This window comes from Podarcis raffonei, chromosome Z (genome assembly GCF_027172205.1).
Source record: "Podarcis raffonei isolate rPodRaf1 chromosome Z, rPodRaf1.pri, whole genome shotgun sequence".
NCBI lineage: Eukaryota > Metazoa > Chordata > Lepidosauria > Squamata > Lacertidae > Podarcis > Podarcis raffonei.
The window spans coordinates 30899183-30916852 of record NC_070621.1 but is presented as its reverse complement, the minus strand read 5'-3'; the positions used below and the strand labels follow the sequence as shown (position 1 = coordinate 30916852).

Here is a 17670-nt window from a genome sequence, read left to right as displayed (position 1 = left end):
TTTTTCCTAATATATGCAAGTGCAGGCATGGCCAAACTTAGCCCTCCAACTGTTTTGGGACTACAATTCCCATCATCCCTGACCACTGGTCCTGTTAGCTAGGGATGACGGGAGTTGTAGTCCCAAAACAATAGAAGGGCCAAGTTTGCCCATGCCTGGCCTAGTGTAACTCACTGTCTATGTTATTTTCAGTAACGTATTATTTTATATGGACACCTTCCCCTAATGAATGCATTTTTGTAGATATTGGTTGGTTGGAGAACTCGACTGCAAAATTCAGCAAAGTTTGAATTTTGAAGGATGGCTATTTTGTTTCAAGCATTGTTTTGGAAAGTGTGGATTAGTATGGTTTGCCTTTAAATGTGAACTGAATAAAATTTACCACACATCCCTAGCTCTTCCTAACCTAGCATAGCCATAAATATATCGTATTTTTCGCTCTATAACACGCACCCGACCATAACACGCACGTAGTTTTTAGAGGAGGAAAATCCGTAGGCATGCCACCCGTAGGCATTCCCTCCATAACATGCACAGACATTTCCCCTTACGTTCTAGGAGGAAAAAAGTGAGTGTTATGGTGCAAAAAATACGGTACTTACCGGTATATGTCACAGGTAGCTGCTAGAGAAGAGCCGGAAACCAGATGCTGCACCACAGAGTCAGAGGTGAGGAACCAAGGCAGGATTCACATCAAAATGCTCCCAAGCCAGAAACCACAACTGCCCAGACCCCAACCTAAACAGAGCCATAGCTCAGTGGTACAGCATCTACTTTCCATTTCCCAGCTTCAGGCCCTCGTATCTCCAGCTGGGCTTGCTGAGACCCTTACCTGAAAAGCCTGGAGCGCTGCTGCCAGTTAGTGCAGGCAACACTTAGCTACATGGACCAATGGACTGATTCAGTATAAGGCAGCTTCCTAAGTTCCTAAGGCCCTTGGTCTACAAGTGCCCAATGGCAACCTATGGCGAGAGAAATCAGTCTTAGAGTAGTTCACTGCCCTAGAAGATGCTTCATAGCACAGCTCACCATAATGGGCTGAGGGTTTCTGGTTCTTAACCCAGTAGCTCCTGAGAGGCTTAGGTAATTTAGGTCTTCTCAATATCAATTTTACTCTTCCTCTGCCTCAATACTTTTGATGCTCCTACCTGTAACCAGCATCATTTCTTTCCTTCCCTGTTGCTATCTGCATCAGACAGGCAACAGAGTGTTCCTTCCCAAACTTTGCTTCCCAGTTTTTGTTGGGCTCCAATCCCCATCATGCCTAGAACAGCCAGTGGTGGATCTTGGAGTCCAGCAACAACTAGGAACCCAAGCTTGGAAAAGGCTGCAATGGGGACTGGTTCTCAGCATTCAAAGAAACCCAGTCCCCTTTTTATAATTATCTCTGAACCAATGAACTCAATACAAAGCAGTAAAATGGAAGTGGGGAGCCTGTACTCCTCTGATGTTGCAAAGTCCACTTTCCATCATCCCTAGTCAGCAAGGCCAATGGTCAGAGTGGATGGGAGCTGAGAGTCCAACAAGATCGGGGGGGGGGGGCATCATGTTGCAAAGCAGATCCTTGAAGTCGGGCAATGAATAACTAGGTGCTAGACAACCCCTTTTAGCATAACACCTGCACAGAGTGTAACAAGAGCTTTTAAGACATGCCATCCAAAGCTGTCCCTGCATTAGGGCTAAAAAATGAGTCCTTCCATCTCTCTCTCTCTCTCTCTCTCTCTCTCTCTCTCTCCAACTCTCCCCTCCCAATTCAAAACTGTCCCTTTAACACATCACTCCTAATTAGATGATTACTGCTTGGAAGGGCAGGAGATAAGTCATTTGCATAATTTAATCATAAAGAGAAGTTAAAGATACAGATTTTGCTGTTCGTTTGTACAATTATCTTCCCCAGCCCAGAGGCGGGCAGGTGGGGGGGGGGAAGAGAAGAGAGAAAAGGGGAGGGGGAGATATTAATGTGATTAAACAGTATTTCTGCAAAACAGGCAACTGTGTGTCCTGTATTAAAAACAGAGCTAGAGGCAAATGAAAGATTAATTTCAGAAGACAATCAATTTTATTCTACATGACTGTAATAAATAACAGCTCATCTGCAGACAAGTCATTAGGCCTTGGGTGGGTACATGTGTCACAAAGTCTAAATGACATACAAGGCTTGATATTCCACCCAAAGAGCATGTGGAATAAACAGTCCTCCAGATGGCATTTCAACATAGACATTTAGAGGGCTTCTGAGAAATGGCAGCAAGAGCCAGATTAAGCAATAAGGGAAGGACTCTATAGGAAACAGCACCTCAGCCAACGCATTACCTGCTCCTGTGTGTTACTTATCCCATTTCATATTTCATCCATTGACATCAAACTAACACAATGATATGAAGTCTATATGAAGTTGCAATCAATATGCAGGTATTTAATCTTCTGAATCCGGCAGTGTTGGAGGAAGTAATGGGCTGGATGAGAACTGATAAACTGAGTCTTAATGCAGATAAATGGAAGGCATTCTGGGTTGGTGGGTCTTGGGGACACTGAGAAGGCATCCTGTTGCTGATGTGGTTGAACTCTCCTTGAAGGAACTAGTGTGTAGCTTGGGGGCACTCCTTGATTCAGCATTGTCACAACGAGGCCTATGTGGAGGATTCAAAAGCCATTTGTATACCATTAGAGCATGGGTAGGCAAACTAAGGCCCGGTGGCTGGATCCAGCCCAATCGCCTTCTAAATCTGGCCTGAGGACGGTCCGGGAATAAGCATGTTTTTACATGAGTAGAATGTATGCTTTTATTTAAAATGCATCTCTGGGTTATTTGTGGGGCATAGGAATTCGTTCATTATTATTTTTCAAAATTAGTCCAGTCCCCCAAAAGGTCTGAGGGACAATGGACCGGCCCCCTTGCAAGGGAAAATTATGTTCTGGTAACCTTCTGATTAGACTACTGTAATGTGTTCTATATGGGGCTACCCTTGAAGAATATCCAGAAGCTGCAGCTAGTGAAGAGTGCTGCCACCAGAGTTCTGAGTGGTTCACCAAGTCAAAATAATATAGCACAAATTCTGAAGAGAATAAGATATGAAACACAACCCTAAACATATTGACTCAATAATAACCTCCATTGAGTTCCAGTGGTGCTTAGTAACCAGTAAGTGAGGTTAGGGTTGTAGGATGAAGTTTATTTCCATACATCTGATGCGACAGGGAACTAATTTACAAAACTACACCTGTCGTCACCAGAAAGTAGAGAGGGTGGCTGTCTGTATGCTACATCATCTGCGATATTGCATGTATCATACAATCAATGTATTGTGTTTTATATCCAAACAGAAACAGCTGCATTAAAAAAAGAGAGAACATGCCAAGTCTGGGATTGTCGCAGGTTTTACAATAAGTAAAGGCGGCAACCTTCCCTAACAACAACTAAATTGCCTGGGGTCTCAGAGAGAAAGCTTCATGCCATAACAGTTATAACTGTTAATCCAATACACCTTTTATACAAACCAATAAATACACGAGTGGAAAAAAAGCACAGATGTTCATCCCTAATGCAATCTCCATTCAATTTCCTAAGTGCGGTCCCTCTGTGCAAACTAGCTTAGTGTTATGTTTAGCTTGCAAATTCTTTTAATAAATAATGAATGCAATAAAACCAGTAGATCAATGGCAGGCTTGAGAAATCATAAAGGGGTTGAGGGGAGGGAAAAAAGGAGAAGCCTTTTGTGTTTGAGCTGTTACCGATTTAAAAAAGAAAAGAAAACTTTAATCCACAGGCAGATCAATATTACTCTTTTCCTTTTTAACCCAGTGCATAAATAGCGTGCTGTCTCTAACTGCAGTTTAAATGCTGTTACCAGAGATCAGCCACGAGGAACCCGATATGATCACTGCACACAACAATAATTGAACATTTTGTAAAGCTTTAAACGTTTGCGAAACTACATTAGAACTACTGATAAGGAGCAGAAATATATATATATATATATATATATATATATATATATATATATATATATTCCTAAAAGGAAAAGAATTGTTGCATGGACATAAGAACTGCCGTTATGCTGTCAATTTAATTCTTTGGATTTTTTATTGAGAATTCATAGAGCTGGATCAAGAACATGGGTCTGGTGCAACGCACTGCAACAAGGAAAACAGGCTTAGAAGGTCAAAATAGCATACAGACATAAGAAACGTAATCTCCTTACTCTCACTTACGGCAGAGAGACGACAGAGAAGTTCATGTGAAAAAGGACATATACAAGGGATGCTATATCGCTAGGTCATTAATTACATGGATATAAAAAGGCACACACTGGAACCTTTCAGGGAGAGACCTAATGCCTTTAGCTGTGGTTATTAATATTTCTAATTCTCCAGCTGTAGAATTGGTGGGAAAAAGTTTCTCCCTGCACTCGGCTGCCTTTCAGAAGCGTGCGTTAACCGGTGGCCACGGAGAGCAAAACTGCACTGCCCCTAGGGATGTCTGTAATATATCAAGCAGAATAAATCTGTAATCACTGAGAACCATTACATGCTAGACTAGCTGTTGCACTTAGTAATTCATGTCTAATCAAAACACTCTTTTTTAAAAAAATAAAAATAAAAATTGCCCTGCACATACATAGCAAAGAATATGCCCAACTGCACCCCTGGAGCTTCTTTTCAGAGCACTAAGAATTTGTGGCTTTTCCAATCAGGTCTGTTCTTTCTTCACAACTTGTTGCGTTCTCATCGCAGGGACAAGTTGTTGCTGAAACTGAGATTTTGAGGTCAATAGCAAAAAAAAAAAAGAAGAAGAAAAAGAAAAAAATGCCTGCACAACAACTGAATGAGGTGTAGCGAAGGATTCCTACAGGATATATAAAGGGGCTTAATGAATGGGAAAGAGAACGCCTTTGGCTGCGGGCCTGTAAACAGTTAAGCTGCATGAGCCCCATTAACTTCAGCGGGATTTAAGCTGCTCCGTTGCATGCAGAACTGCAGACATAGGGTTGTATCTGCCTATGTCCAACTCAGAGCAGACCCACTGAAATTAATGGGTCTGGGTTAGGCATGCACATTGATTTCAATGGGTCTACTCTACATAGGGCTAGCATTAATGGCAACCCTTTGTTTGGAACATCAAGAAGAATTTTACATTTGCTCAGGTGAAAACGCAGGTGAAGGCACAAGGCAAAAAAAACTCTTTACAAGTGTCTTTACACCAGTTATTCCATTTAATATATATTGCAGGTTTAAGCAGTTGAGGACAGGGTTTTGTTTTGTTTTTTAAAAAAGCTTGCATCAGGAGTAATGACTCCTATCTGAAATAAAGGGCTCAGATAAAAGAAACATCTACTCAAATCTGAAAGAGAGATGGAAAACTTCAACAGATGTAAGGAGGAGGACTTTGAAAGTCTCAGCAAAGGAAAAAACGCAAACACATCACAGCAATATCATCTATGACCATAGGACTATTTTAAATACCACTGGTTCAATGACGATAATGGAATTCCATTAGAAGATGTTCTCAAGTTTTGAACATTAAACTAAGCTATAGTTGTTTAGCCGAAGCATGGCTTAACCAGAGTTAGTTTTCTGGAAACAAACCGCAACAGTTTTTTGTTGGCTCATAAACCACGGCTTGCTTAACTGTGGTTTGGTGTTATGTCCAAGCCTAGCAGCCTCACTCAACCATAGTTCATTTGGCCAGCCAACTCCAAATGCTCATCAAGCTATAGAAGCACAATGGAAGAGAAGCAGGAAAGTGACCCAGACTTTGGAGCATGGGTAGGCAACCTAAGGCCCGGGGGCCAGATCCAGCCCAATCGCCTTCTAAATCCGGCCCGCAGACGGTCCGGGAATCATCGTGTTTTTACATGAATAGAATGTGTGCTTTTATTTAAAATGCATCTCTGGGTTATTTGTGGGGCATAGGAATTTGTTCATCCCCCCCAAAAAAAATATAGTCCACCCCTCTACAAGATCTGAGGGACAGTGGATCAGCCCCCTGCTGAACAAGTTTGCTGACTCCTGCTTTGGAGCATCTAGCCATAGTTCCCTTGCCTGTAAGATGGCTCACATTTTGCTGAACAACCTAGAGTTTTAAATCATACCTTGCCAACCTGGTGCCCTCCATATTTTTTTGGATTACAATCCCCACCATACTCAGCCAGCGTGGCTAAGTGTTGGATGAAAGTGCAACCGGTAATTATTGGATTCCATGTTAATTACAAATTTAATTCAGCATGTTTGTTTTACTTATACTGTGTTTAATAAACAAACCTACAAGTGCTTTCGAAACTGTCAGGCTGCCTTAATATCACATTTGAAATCAGCACCCATTTGTTGTTTCTAATAAACTTATTTTAAATATAAAATTTGCCATAGAAAAATAAAGCACTAGAAATTTTTTCCTCCCACGTCATTTGGCAGGCCACTAAGGGCATGATCCAGCCAACTATGAACACTTTTTAAGCCCCATCAATTTCAGTAGGAGATGGACTGAAGTGCATGCTTAATCCCCCCTTGAAATTAACGGGATTTAAAAGTGTTCAACTATGGCTGAATAACATTCTAAAACCCTTAACGCAGACAGAAACAGATCCCATACAAAGTACTAGTTCCTCATATGTCAGTCATAAGGGTTGTGGGGGTGGCAGGGGGTCCGAAGAGGTCATTAAAATATTATAAGCCAGGTAATAAATTGAATTTAGTACGCTAGGGTGAAATGCTACAGTGCAATAACCAAGATATCTTTCCTTTTCCACCAGCATGTTTAGAATTTAAAACAGCATGCTCTGTTAAAAAAGCAGCAGCCGTCAGGGTACTTTACGCAACTTTATGATCTGTGATCCCAAGTGCTACTTCTGTAGGAAAAGTTACCAGAATGTGCCAGTCAACAAATGTTCATTCATTTCCAATCAAGGTATTGGTGCATGTGTGAGACCGTTTTAAATTAGTGTAAAATTGATGGATTCAAGAGAAGCAACCTAAGAAATGTCAAGTCCAACTGAATTAACCCCCACCTCCAAAATGAGAAAAGCCCACCCTCAGCCACGGCAACAAAAGCAATCAATTTAGTTCTGTTTTCAACATTTTCATTTTCAACATACTTAATCTTATATTACTTATCCTGGTCATCCTTTTTTTTCCCCTCCTCCTTTTCCTTTTGCAATGAAATATTAATGTTGAGAAAATGGTTACGCTATTAAAAGACCTTGTGCTATATTTAGATACATATATTGATTTCTGCCATTGTGCAATAATTAATCATTCAGAAATAAATTCTTACAAATTTAACCCTGACTTGCTGGCTAATCAAGAGGTTAATTCCCCTTCTTCACCCACCCTCCAGAATCATCTTACGCCACAGTTAAGTTTATGGCTTTACTTATGGTTTCCTCCTCTTCCTAAAAATACTGTTTTGGGGTTTTCTGGAGGAAAAATTGTGAGTTTTTTTCCCATTAGAAAACCTGGAGAGAGGGAGGGAGGGGGGAGAGGTTACCGCCACTTTAAAAGCTTCAATCTCTTTGACATTGCTGGCAGTGTATGGGAACATTAATGCATCTGTCACGATAACAAGCTAAGAATAACATCTAGACATCAAACCGAGCAGAGAATCCATCTGAAGTGATTCATTCAGATCCGTCTCGTTGATTTATTAAACACAGGGCAACATCTGCAGCCTCACAGAGCTGCTTGGCAAAATTAATGCAAGATCAATTCAAATGGAGGGGGGGAGCGAAAAAGAGATAAATCAAAACACAATTTGCATTCAGTTCCACAATCAGGCTTATTGGGTGCAAATGCTCAATTTCCCTTGCCAGAGCCAATGAGTTTTAAAAGTGTGCGCGTTCTGATCCCTACATCTTTTCAGAATTGTCGGATTTGAAGTGACGCTGAAGAGTTCTTCTGCAGGTTGAGATGGTGAAAAGGAGAAAAAGAGATGCGGGGAGAGGGAAAAGCGCTTCCAAAGACCTTTTGAATATGTGGCGAGAACATCATTAATGCCTAATTATTTTGCTTTGGCTCCAGGAGCACAGAATGCCGTATTTTGGGGAGGGGGAGGAGAGAGGAGGTGGTAGGGAGAGTTTGTGAAGAAATTGCTTCCATAAAAACTCAAACATCTAATGGAAACGTACAAACATTTCCCTTTCAGGGGGGAAAGCATTTCATCTGCAGCTGGAGAAATCTAGAGCTCTCAGAAATTACAAGATTTGTTTTAAATCACTGTTCCTTCAAATTAGATTTCTTTATCAATGAGCCAGTAAGATAATCAGTGTGCTAAAGGCAAACAAATGCCAAAACTGTTCTGAAATGCACACACAGAAGCACATTAAATCTCTGGAGATATATATATATAGAGAGAGAGAGAAACAGTTTTATAAAGTATTGATAATTTCTCATAAGAGAATTGGGGGGGCTCTTTCTCCATGTCTCTAGACACGTAGGCTGCAATCCTAAACATATTTACTAGGAAGTAAATCTCATTAATTTCAGTGAGACTTGGTAAATAAGCTTATACATATGCTGGTAAAATAATGCTACTAACTATGCAAAGCATTTCTATAGTGTATATTCAGTGTTCAAGATGTTTCACACACATTGATTCTAACAGACGTGTAATATGGTGCTCAAATTTGAGGGAAAAGGCAGAACAAAACTAATCGTGTTGTCTTTTATACTGGCCCTTTTTGCTACTGTATTTCAAATGCCACGGAGGGGAAATAATTTGGCTAGTACAGGGAAGTTTCCCAGGATGTATTAAGCATCAGCTTTCCTTCTCATAATTTGACCACCACTGTAAGGTCGTTCAGTATTAATATTCCCATCTTACAAATGATAAGAGGTGGAGAGTAAGAGAACAGTGGTTTCCTAAAGCCACAAGGCTAATTTGTGGCAGGTTAAAGAATTGAACTGAAGGCTCACTTCTTCGCCACTGCATTACATGACCCCAAGACTGCCACCCCCAAATTCACATCCGTGCCCAAACCAGCAAAATTAACACTTTCCACATACAGCTTGGGGCAAGTTTAAATCCCTGCTGACAATTTATTTAGGGAGAAGCATGCCATTTATTTAAGTGAGCATTGACGAACAATGTGTGCACTGAAATCTATAGAGTGGCGCATAAGTCCTGGAATTATAACTTTTTCTCATTAAAAAACCCCAGCAACTTTACTGGACTCCTTTTAACAGACCCTACAACTAGGAACAGTTAGAATAAAGTATGTACAGGCCATATTCAGGGGAGTTTCTTGGTGTTTGTTTTTTAACAATGCTTCCCCGTTATTAGGAGGGAAAGGAGCGAAAGGTTTAAAATTTACAACGTTCTTTGTAAAACTTGTTAGCTAATTTACAGTCTCTATTCTACCAATCACCCTTCTTTGCTTATGTGAGAAAAGTTTCTTCTAGCACTGATTCTAAAATTCAGACTGCAAGTAAGAAACTTCTTGCAGTGCGATCCTATACATATCTACTCAGAACTCAATGGGGCTGACTTCTAATTAAGCACGTACAATATATTTCAGCCGAACACATGACCTTACCCACCTTGCCATTGGTGATAAGAGGTGAGAATAATAAACAACATGCTGACTTGTGGGATTTGAGACAACTCTAGAAATACATGCACAAAATTATATTCCTGCCATCTCCAAAAGCTGCATGTGCTCACACAAATATATGGGCAGATAAGCAGATTATCATTGTCTGAAATCCTAACACATAAACAGCACCTTATTCTGAGTCAGACCACTGGTCCATCTTCCAACACACACTGGCACCAGATCCCAGCAGGCGAGAGCCTCTCGTCATCTTACCTGGAGACACTGGGTGTAGAACCTGGAACCTTCTGAAAAGCAGGTGCTCTAGCACTGAGCTACGGCCCTTCCCCAACATTAAATTATAGCAGTGTATGTTTTCAACAGGACTTCCATGGAACACTCAAGATCTGAGTGCATGAGATGCTTGCTATATTTTGTCACAAATTCAGTAGCTGAGTTCCACTTTAAAAATCAAAGAGACACATAAGGAAACATTTCTCCCTTGGCTTAGCTTAAGGTACTCCTGTTTAATATTTCATCCTGCTGCACGAAAAGGATGTGAAACTTCAAAACAGCTTTTCAAACCCCCACTGAAGTTGACATTATATCAGGGCAATCTGAAGTGGCTGTAACTTTTTTGTTGTGGTGGTGATTGGTGAGCAAAACAGCCCATAACTTGACTTGTGCAATGACTGAGCAATATTTTTGAAGAATGCATACAGGAAAAAATTATCCCACCTGCTCAGTAATATCATCTTGACAATTTCACTTTCCAGGTGCAGGCACTGAATTAGTGTAGGTGACCCTGCAAGAGGAAACTGTTGGATTCATCTTATAAGCGTGGATCTAACTCAGAAATGTTGACATAAGAGAAGATTCTAGTACATATGATCCACACATGAAATGACACAGATTTGAAATCAAGATCTGAAGTAGATTTGTTTTGATGGGTGGATTCATTTGATCTGGTGGCTGAGTCAAAACTGAAAACAAGCATCTCACAGGATGATTAATATAAAAATGCCGCAATTCATTTCCAGCAAGATTGATAATTGCTATCAGAACAACTTGATCAGAGAGTTGAAATTAAGCAAAAAGCAGAAACAAGTAGAAATAATAGCTACAAGGGCCACTGAGTTAGCTGTAGGAGCAGACTTGAAAAAAAATCTAACTAGCAAAACACACATAACAGTTTTGAGTTTTTCCTGTTTCACTTTGGGAGGCAGCAGCTGTTTTTCCCTATCTCTGTATTCCCTATCTGCTGCGCAAATAGCTCTCCCATATTCACATTTTCTGTTTCTCCATGTTTCCAAGCCTCTTGCTTTTAGGCTGCCCCATCAGATTTATCCATTATTACACCCGATTTCATAACTCTCCTCCAGCAGGTTTTGTCAATGGCTCAAAAGAGCCCATCTCCCACTCAGTGCCAATTGGACCCAAGAATGTCAAAAGACATTTGCTAAGAACTTTGCAATTCCCACTGGATTTTTTGCAGTTATGTTGTCAGCAAAATGTGCTGCCCTGTTAACAAAGGGCAGTGGTCAACTAGCATGGTGCTGGACACGAAATTAAGAACCAGGAACCGGATCTTAAGCAGGCAGGACAGTAAATCTACTGGTAGATCTTCTAATTTATATTGGACCAGCAAAGATTCCTGTCCCTTAATTGTTTAGCAAGGACAGCAACAACAAAAAAAACTTTCCCCCCTTCTGCCCCCTCCTGAAAAAGTACTGTGAAATGAAGGAAGGTAGGAATAACTCAGAGTGAACCAAAAGCTCCCTTGAATTCCGTACTTAAAAGAAAACCCTGGGCTCAGAATTGTTTTATTTCAAAGTGCTTGTATGCTGCACTTGACTACAGTTGGGAGATCTCAGAATTCTAGTAAAACATCAAGAAAGTCATGCAAGCCTGAAGTCTGCATCTAAAGAACTACCCAGGAATTTGAGCCAACCTATGAAATTTTAAACTCTTTATTCTTGAAACAGACCCCCTGCCCGCCCGCCATATCACAAATTGATTTGAGAGTCACCAAGCAGTTTGTATTTGGCATGGGAGCACCACCTTTGGGTGAGTAGATCAGATCATGATTTTGAGTTAGTGTGTAAGTAGATTTCACCTGCTAAATAAAAGCTAGACATTTTATATGCAGTGTTCTCCATTTGTTTGAACCTCAGACTTTGCATATAAACAATCAACCCCGAAGTAGAATTTGTTCCATCACATACGCACCTAAATTACTGAATAGATACGGATGTGAGCAAGAGTTAAGTGCTCTGAGCAGCTCTAGAATTTTACCTGTTGCCAAACCGACAATTAACATGTGATGATCAAGAGCCTAGTCTTGCAGAAATTATCAGTTTCTAAGGGAGTAGGACACTTCCCCAGCAAGTGCAGAACATGTTTTATCCAAGTCTCACTTTTGTACGGAAGATCAGCACTTTCCTATAGTAACATGTAACCAACCACCAGGCTCCTATTGCGGACAAAAAAGTTGCAAAACATTTACCTCACAATGAGTCACAATAGTCCTAATCAAACTGCCATGTGGTTTTTTTCAAGTAACACATGCTTTATTTGCTCATGTGCAAATGTATAATAGGTTTTTAATGCAGGTCCTTCCCTAAAGAAGAAGATGGGAGTGGGGAGGAATCTAATAAAAATTATTTAATAGTTTCAGGTTTTAGGATCCAATGCAAGCTTTTATTTATTTATTTTCATCATAGAGTCCTCAAGATTCTTGCTTACATTGCATGCATTTCTTTATCAATTAATAATGGAATTAAGCACCCTAAAATTTGAAGACGCTTCTTCACAGTTTCCTGGACCTGAGCTGCTTTTAAACAGTTCCACAGGAGATGACAGAACAGACCCTCCTAACTCACTGGGCTAACTAGCTGATATTGCTCCAGAATTATGCTAAGCAACAGTTAGTCTATAAACTCTCCTTCAGTTCTTAGGTTCTTATCTCACAATGCTCTCTTGTGAATTTCGCCCCACTTCATTTGCAGCACTAATGAACTGCTTCAGCATCACAAGTTATGTTCACAACCTCTAGCAAGATCCTAACAGGTAAAGTTTCACCGAAAATAGTATCTAACAGGGAACTTTCTTCATCTTCAGAGGAAGATGAAGTATGTGTGTGCTGTTTTGATGCAAAGAAGTATATCCTTCCATGAACGTTAAAACTATTGCAAAAATGATTGCCAAACAATTGCAAAAGAAAAAGAAAGAAATTTATTACTACACATTTGAAAAGCGCACTTCTCTCCTTTTAACATCCACCACAACTGTGAACCTTGTTATTCTCTGGACAAGGATACCAGATACATGAACATCTCAACCCCGTAAATTCTATCACTATTAGGAAAAGTTGGGACACACTTCTTTGCATAATGTAATTCAGCCACAATCTCCTTTGGGCAAAGAGCATCCTAATGAGGACAGAAAATTTAGGGTCAATGAGATTTAGGGTCAGTGATTTGAAGAGACCATATGGGGGTCTACACCAGGCAGAGCTGGTCCAATGAGACTTTCACTGACAGGGAAGAAGCACCCACAAATTCCAGATTCTGGACTGACCAACTTTGTGCCATGTTTGGAATCTTACAACACAGAGAAACTGGTGCAATTTTTTTGGGTGGCGGGATGAATACAAAAAGAGACTCCCTGGCCTGCCACACCATTTCACCTACTGCACCAAGGGTACATGACAGCAGACACCAAGGTGCCCCTGGGGGCTTTTAGTTGCTTATACCCCAATAATGCTACCTGGCAGGGCAGGCGTTCAGACCACACACTATACAAAACTAAGAAAAATGTGGCAGAGGGAAAAAGAACGATCCATGTTGAATTTAACCTGAAATGATGAACAGGATAAAGAAGGAGATAGGGAGGGGGACCCTCCCCACTGACAAAAACTTGTCAGGAAAAACAAAATGAAGCCAGGAAGCATCTCACGGCTCCTGCAGCTACTTTTCCTAAAACTCAGGTGCAGGTATGCTCACCTGCTGGTTCGTTTAAGCTGAAACCCTAAAAACACATGTTCCTAATATAAGATGCTAATTACTGCATCGTAAGGGCTGCAATCAGATAACCTGGGAACAAGGCCCACTGAACTCAATGGGATTCACTCCTGACTGCACTTTTAGGCTGTGATCTTATGCGCACTCTATCTGAATGCAAGTCCCATTGAGCTGAATGGGAGCTACTTCTGGGTAGACACAATTAGGGTTCCATTATCAAAAGGAAGAGGCTGGTCCTCAATGTTGAAAACTACCACTTTTTACAGATATAAAAGTTGCATTCCTTTCGTTTGAACTTACCTCCTGGTAAGCGCGTACTAAATCCCCTACTCCTAACCCTATTTGCTTGGGGAAACAAAATCTGCTTGTCCCAATCAAAGTAGCTTACTTTCAAGGAAGCTAAGTTTTAAACAACCACTCTTTAAATGCCTGCAGTTGGAAGTAAAGGTTGCTGAAATCAACAAGATATTCCTCTTAAGTGCACCCAGTGATGTTCAAAGAACTATATTGCTGATGCTAAGTATTTCCCCTCTGAAAATTTTTCTACCCTTGGAGGATTTTCCTACCAAAGTGCGTAATATTGATCACCAGGCAAATATAAAACCCATCATTTATATACAGGTACTAGGATACTACCCACAGAACCAGTGTCCAACATAATGTGTGAATTGGCCATACATCCCAGTGTTTCCCACTCAGTTGCAGGTAACAGCACCCAGCACGGGGCACCCGGGCACCCGTGATAAATGCATTTGTCTGAACATCTACTAAGCATTAGACGTACTGGGTCAAATCTGACCAATTTTGATAAGCACTACACCTGACTAAGATTGCCTACAGCTGCAGCCTAATTTACTCCTAAGTAAGTTTGCCTACAGCTGCAGCTTGTTCGCTTCCACGCAAACAAGCCCCACTTAGGATTTCTGTGAGCCTAATGTCCAAGTAGGTCTGCTCAAATCTACCCCAAATCATCAGTGATGAGGAGCACATGCTTCCCTACCAACTCCCATCACTTACAATGCGGTTAAACTTTCAGAAGTTAAGTTTGCTTACGGTTCCAACCCACCCTCCACCCCCGGCCCACTGATTTTAATTGCAACTCCTCAGGCAAGTCCCTTCCAAAGCGTTTTAAAATAACTCCCTCGTTCCCTTCCAAATAAACTTTTTTCTTTCTTAATCAAAACCCAAGCAAGTTGCACTTCACAAAGACCTGTTTGCATCTCTCACATCCGTGGTTCCTTACTCCCTCATTTTCCTGTTTCAAGCAAATTGGACAAGGCTTAAAACTTTTTTGTGCACACGTGGGATCTTCAAAACACAATTTTCTTGACCTGCCCTAGGACTTTGCAATTAGATGGATGTCGGATTTATACAGAACTGTGATCTGATGCAAAGGAAAAAAGCAGCGTACCCTACTTTTTAAAGGAAGCATCACAGAAACCTAACGGGATTTGTTCCCAAATAAAAAAGCGGGTGATTTTAAAAAGAAAAAGAAGCAGCACGCAACATCCATTCAGCTTCAGGAAGACAACGAGCTAAACACTTGGGATACTTTCGATGTCCTACTCAGCCACGGAAAGGGGCGCTTCCCTCAAACGGACCCGGTTTTTGCAGGGAAGGGAGCCGTGCCCGGAGGGACTCGGACCTCTCTGCTCCTCACTACGGTCGGGACCCCAGTGGAGGGGGAGGCCTGAACCGCCATATCCTATGCCCCCCAAAAAAATACACCCCTCACAGGCACAAACCCCCGCACGCACGCTCTCTCTCTCTCTCTCGCTCACCTGGCATTGGTGCAGTCGTTGTACAAAGTTTCGAAGTCCTTCCTCGTGATGAGTTTGCAGCGGTTGACGCCGGGCTGGATGGCGCCCAGCCCGCGCAGGATACGCACTTGCTCCACGGTGCACACCACGGGCGCGATGTCCAGCCTCTTGAGTTTGGTGTAGACGGTGTGCAGCCCTCCGACCAGGTGCTTGAGGAAGAGGTCGAAGACCTGCGGCAGGCAAATCAGCTCCTGCCCGTCCACCAGGAATGAAGCCACCTTCACCCCGTGCAGGTCGACCATCTTGCACTCGTTCCCGCCGCCGCCGCCACCACCACCTCCTCCTCCTCCTGCTCCAGCTCCGCTGCCCGGCACGCCAGTGGCGGCGTTGGCGGTGCTGGCGATGAAGCTGTGGATGAGGCTGCTAGTCAGGCGCGGGGACTCCGACGGGCTGGAGGGATAGAGCGCGTCCGCCCGGAACAAGCCCCCAGCGCTGGCGGCGCTGCTGGCGCTGCCGGTGCCGCCGCTGCCCCCGCTGCCGCCGCCGCCGCTCGAAGTTGCCGGGATAATCGGGGGAGAAGACACGGCCATGCTTTCTACTCCGCCCCGGGTGCCTGGATCATCGGCGGCGGCGGCAGCGGCGGCGGCAGCTACAGCATCCAACCTTGCCGGCTCCACTTTTCCACCCGAAACTGTTTGCAACACTCGAGGAAACGGAGGAGACCGAGACGCAGAGCGAGAGAGGAGAGAAAGGGGAAGAAGTGGGGGAGAGGGGAGGGAAAAAACACCCCGCGCGCACTCCCACGACCCAGCCGCTCGCGGAGTCGCCTCCCACTTCCCAGCGAAGGGGCGGAGGAGGAGCGCGGAGCGGCAGCGGCCGGCGGCCAATGCGACGCGTCGGGGTCTCAGCCTGGCCGCCAGCCACTGGCTAAGGATGGAGAGGGAGGCGAGGCGGGGCGGGGCGGGGCCCTCTCTCCCTTGCCCCCGAGCGTTGGGTACCTGTGAATGGAGCGCCGGGACGCATCAAGAGGAGCGTACCGTTCCCACCCAGCTGGGGGAGGAGGGAAAGGGAAAGTGGAAGAGAGTTTGCGACCCGAGGTTGCGTTTTTTGGAAAAGGGCTGAGCGTTCTAGCTGTGGGAGTGAGGTGGGGGGGGGGCGCCTTTTACCACTTAAGAGAAAGAGAAAACCGCGGCGAGAGATGGGGCGGGGGGGCAGGAAAGAAAGTTAAAACTTGAGGTGTGGCGGGGAAGTTTGCGCGCGCCCCCGACCAGAGGCACAGGTGACTGGGAAATAAAGCCGCGAGCGCGCTTGAATTTTCAACCGGATTTCTGAGCCAAGTGCGCAAGAGGTGCTGTCTGATCCTGCGAGGGCGAACCTCCGCCGAGGATCTCGCTCAGTGGGACTTAAGGCATCCGACTGAGGGATGCGAGATATGGAGAGCTGCCGTCTCGTGCACGCTTAACCTAGGAGTTAACTTTCTGAGTACTCACTCAGTGCACAACTGCTTCAATTCTGAAATCCTGTGCCACGTTTACCGGGGACAAAGCACCCTCGAACACAATGTGTATACTGTATACACTTATACATTTATTGCATTTATTATTACATTTATTTATTATTTATTACCCACCATCCTGGGATTTAATACCCACCACCCAAGCCTACATACATACATACATAGAATCATAGAATTAGAAGGGACCCTGAGAATCATCTAGTCCACCCCCCACCCCAGCAAGGCATGAATATGCAGTTGTTCCATATAGGGATCAAACCTGCAGCCTGGGCATTATCAGCACGATGCCCTAGCCAACTGAACTATCCAGAAGATGTGGTTCACTAGTGGTCCATCTTGACCAGACCCAGACTTACTTGGCCTTATTAAGGTAGTAGCCTCAAACCATACCCTGGAACCAGGACTTGCATTTGAGTAAACTTGAGCAAGATTGTGCTGTAAGTAAATAGGTTGGACTTTTCCTTTCATTATGTTAATCCCAAATCCACACTATCATACTATATTTATTAAGACCAACCAAAATATTGCCAAATCATTAGTTATTTTTTTTAGTTCCCTAGAATTCTTCGTTTAGCTCAGATGAAGGGAATCTTTGGCCCTCCAGATGTTGCTGAACTACAACTCCCATTATCCCTGTATAGCATTTGCTGTGTTAACTGCGTGAAGCAGATGGGAGTTGTAGTTCAGGAGACAGCAGGAGTGCAGGTGCACTGGTGAATTTACCACTCTATAGAGGAAGGAATGGGGCAGAAATTTGATACAGTACTCATTTACAAGCAAATCTTTCAAATTCACAGTTTCCAAAACAGTATGTGAACCAAAATCCAAACTTATATAAATGTAGCAAT

The 17670-nt window shown here is 43.0% G+C and overlaps 1 protein-coding gene across 8 annotated transcripts in view; it reads right to left on the bottom strand.

Moving 5' to 3' along the window:
* DACH2 (dachshund family transcription factor 2) overlaps nucleotides 1-16193 on the bottom strand; it is a 305580-nt gene extending 289387 nt beyond the window's left edge. For 2 of the 8 annotated variants that reach the window (XM_053374933.1, XM_053374934.1), the window contains exon 1: nucleotides 15328-16185. In XM_053374933.1, the coding sequence (XP_053230908.1) occupies nucleotides 15328-15896 (569 nt within the window). In that variant the 5' untranslated portion in view covers nucleotides 15897-16185. Of the gene's footprint in view, nucleotides 1-15327 lie in introns of all 8 variants that reach the window. The other 6 variants (XM_053374935.1, XM_053374937.1, XM_053374932.1 and 3 more) reach the window with 6 other exon arrangements.
* Nucleotides 16194-17670: the final 1477 nt, after the last annotated feature.